This window comes from Rhagoletis zephyria, unplaced genomic scaffold, assembly GCF_001687245.7.
Source record: "Rhagoletis zephyria isolate East Lansing unplaced genomic scaffold, Rhagoletis_zephyria_1.1 Rzeph_scaffold_05454, whole genome shotgun sequence".
Classification (NCBI taxonomy): Eukaryota; Metazoa; Arthropoda; class Insecta; order Diptera; family Tephritidae; genus Rhagoletis; species Rhagoletis zephyria.
The window spans coordinates 41,570-42,393 of NW_016162537.1; the positions used below are offsets into that span (position 1 = coordinate 41,570).

At 36.5% G+C, this 824-nt stretch overlaps 1 protein-coding gene across 1 annotated transcript in view; it reads left to right on the top strand.

Annotated features, from left to right (window-relative positions):
• Nucleotides 1–593, top strand: part of LOC108372117 (Ca(2+)/calmodulin-responsive adenylate cyclase-like) — a gene marked incomplete at both ends in the record, with an annotated part of 35,878 nt that extends 35,285 nt beyond the window's left edge. The window contains one exon of the mRNA XM_017627769.1: nt 447–593. Coding sequence (XP_017483258.1) covers nt 447–593 — 147 coding nt within the window. The remainder of the gene's footprint in view (nt 1–446) is intronic.
• Between the last annotated feature and the right edge of the window lie 231 nt (nt 594–824).

The following is an 824-nucleotide window of genomic DNA, read 5'->3' on the forward strand; positions in this document are numbered from 1 at the left end:
AAATCAAACTTACGAAACTAAACTGCAGTCGAAACAGTTTCAGTTTTGTTCGTAAAAGATTTTTTACATGCAAAACATTTTTTAAAACTTTTCATGCTGCAAAAACACGCACATCTTTCAATTTTTCTGCATAAATACTTTGACTTAATAAAGTACTTTTCACTTTTTGCAGCACTTTGTGTGCTACATGACACCGTTGATATTTGTACTTTTTGGCGTTGTTGTAAATTTTTATTTGTTACCAGTTTTATTTCGCCGATTTTTGAAAAATTTATGTTGTGTCGTGTCGTTCTGCCCGGTTGTCGTTAGTGGCGCGGCATTGGGTATCAAACACTTGTGTGTTGCCAAAACTCTCTTATCCCCTGAAACTTTTAATCAAGCATATTTTTTTGGCGATTGTTGTTGGTTTCTTTTGTCGCTAAATCATATAGGTCAATCCCTCACAGGAACTCTATCATCAAAGCTATGCTAAAGTCGGCGTTATTTTCGCTTCGGTACCGAACTTCCATGAGTTCTACACAGAAATGGATGGATCGGATCAAGGATTGGAGTGTCTGCGGTTGTTGAATGAGATAATTGCGGATTTCGATGAGGTGAGTGATACCGATTTTTATAAAATAAAATGTATTGTAAATTTTGAAACCTGCCGCTAAATTCAAGTGGAAATGGGTTTTGCGGAAGGTGGGCTTAATGCTTTGTCTCGACCGATAAATATATGCACTGCGTCCAAATAACTTAAAATATTTTAAGAAATTTGACAGGACTTTATGTTAGCCTCTGGCCAGATCCGAGAGCTGGTTTTCAACCCATACATTTATCACTTT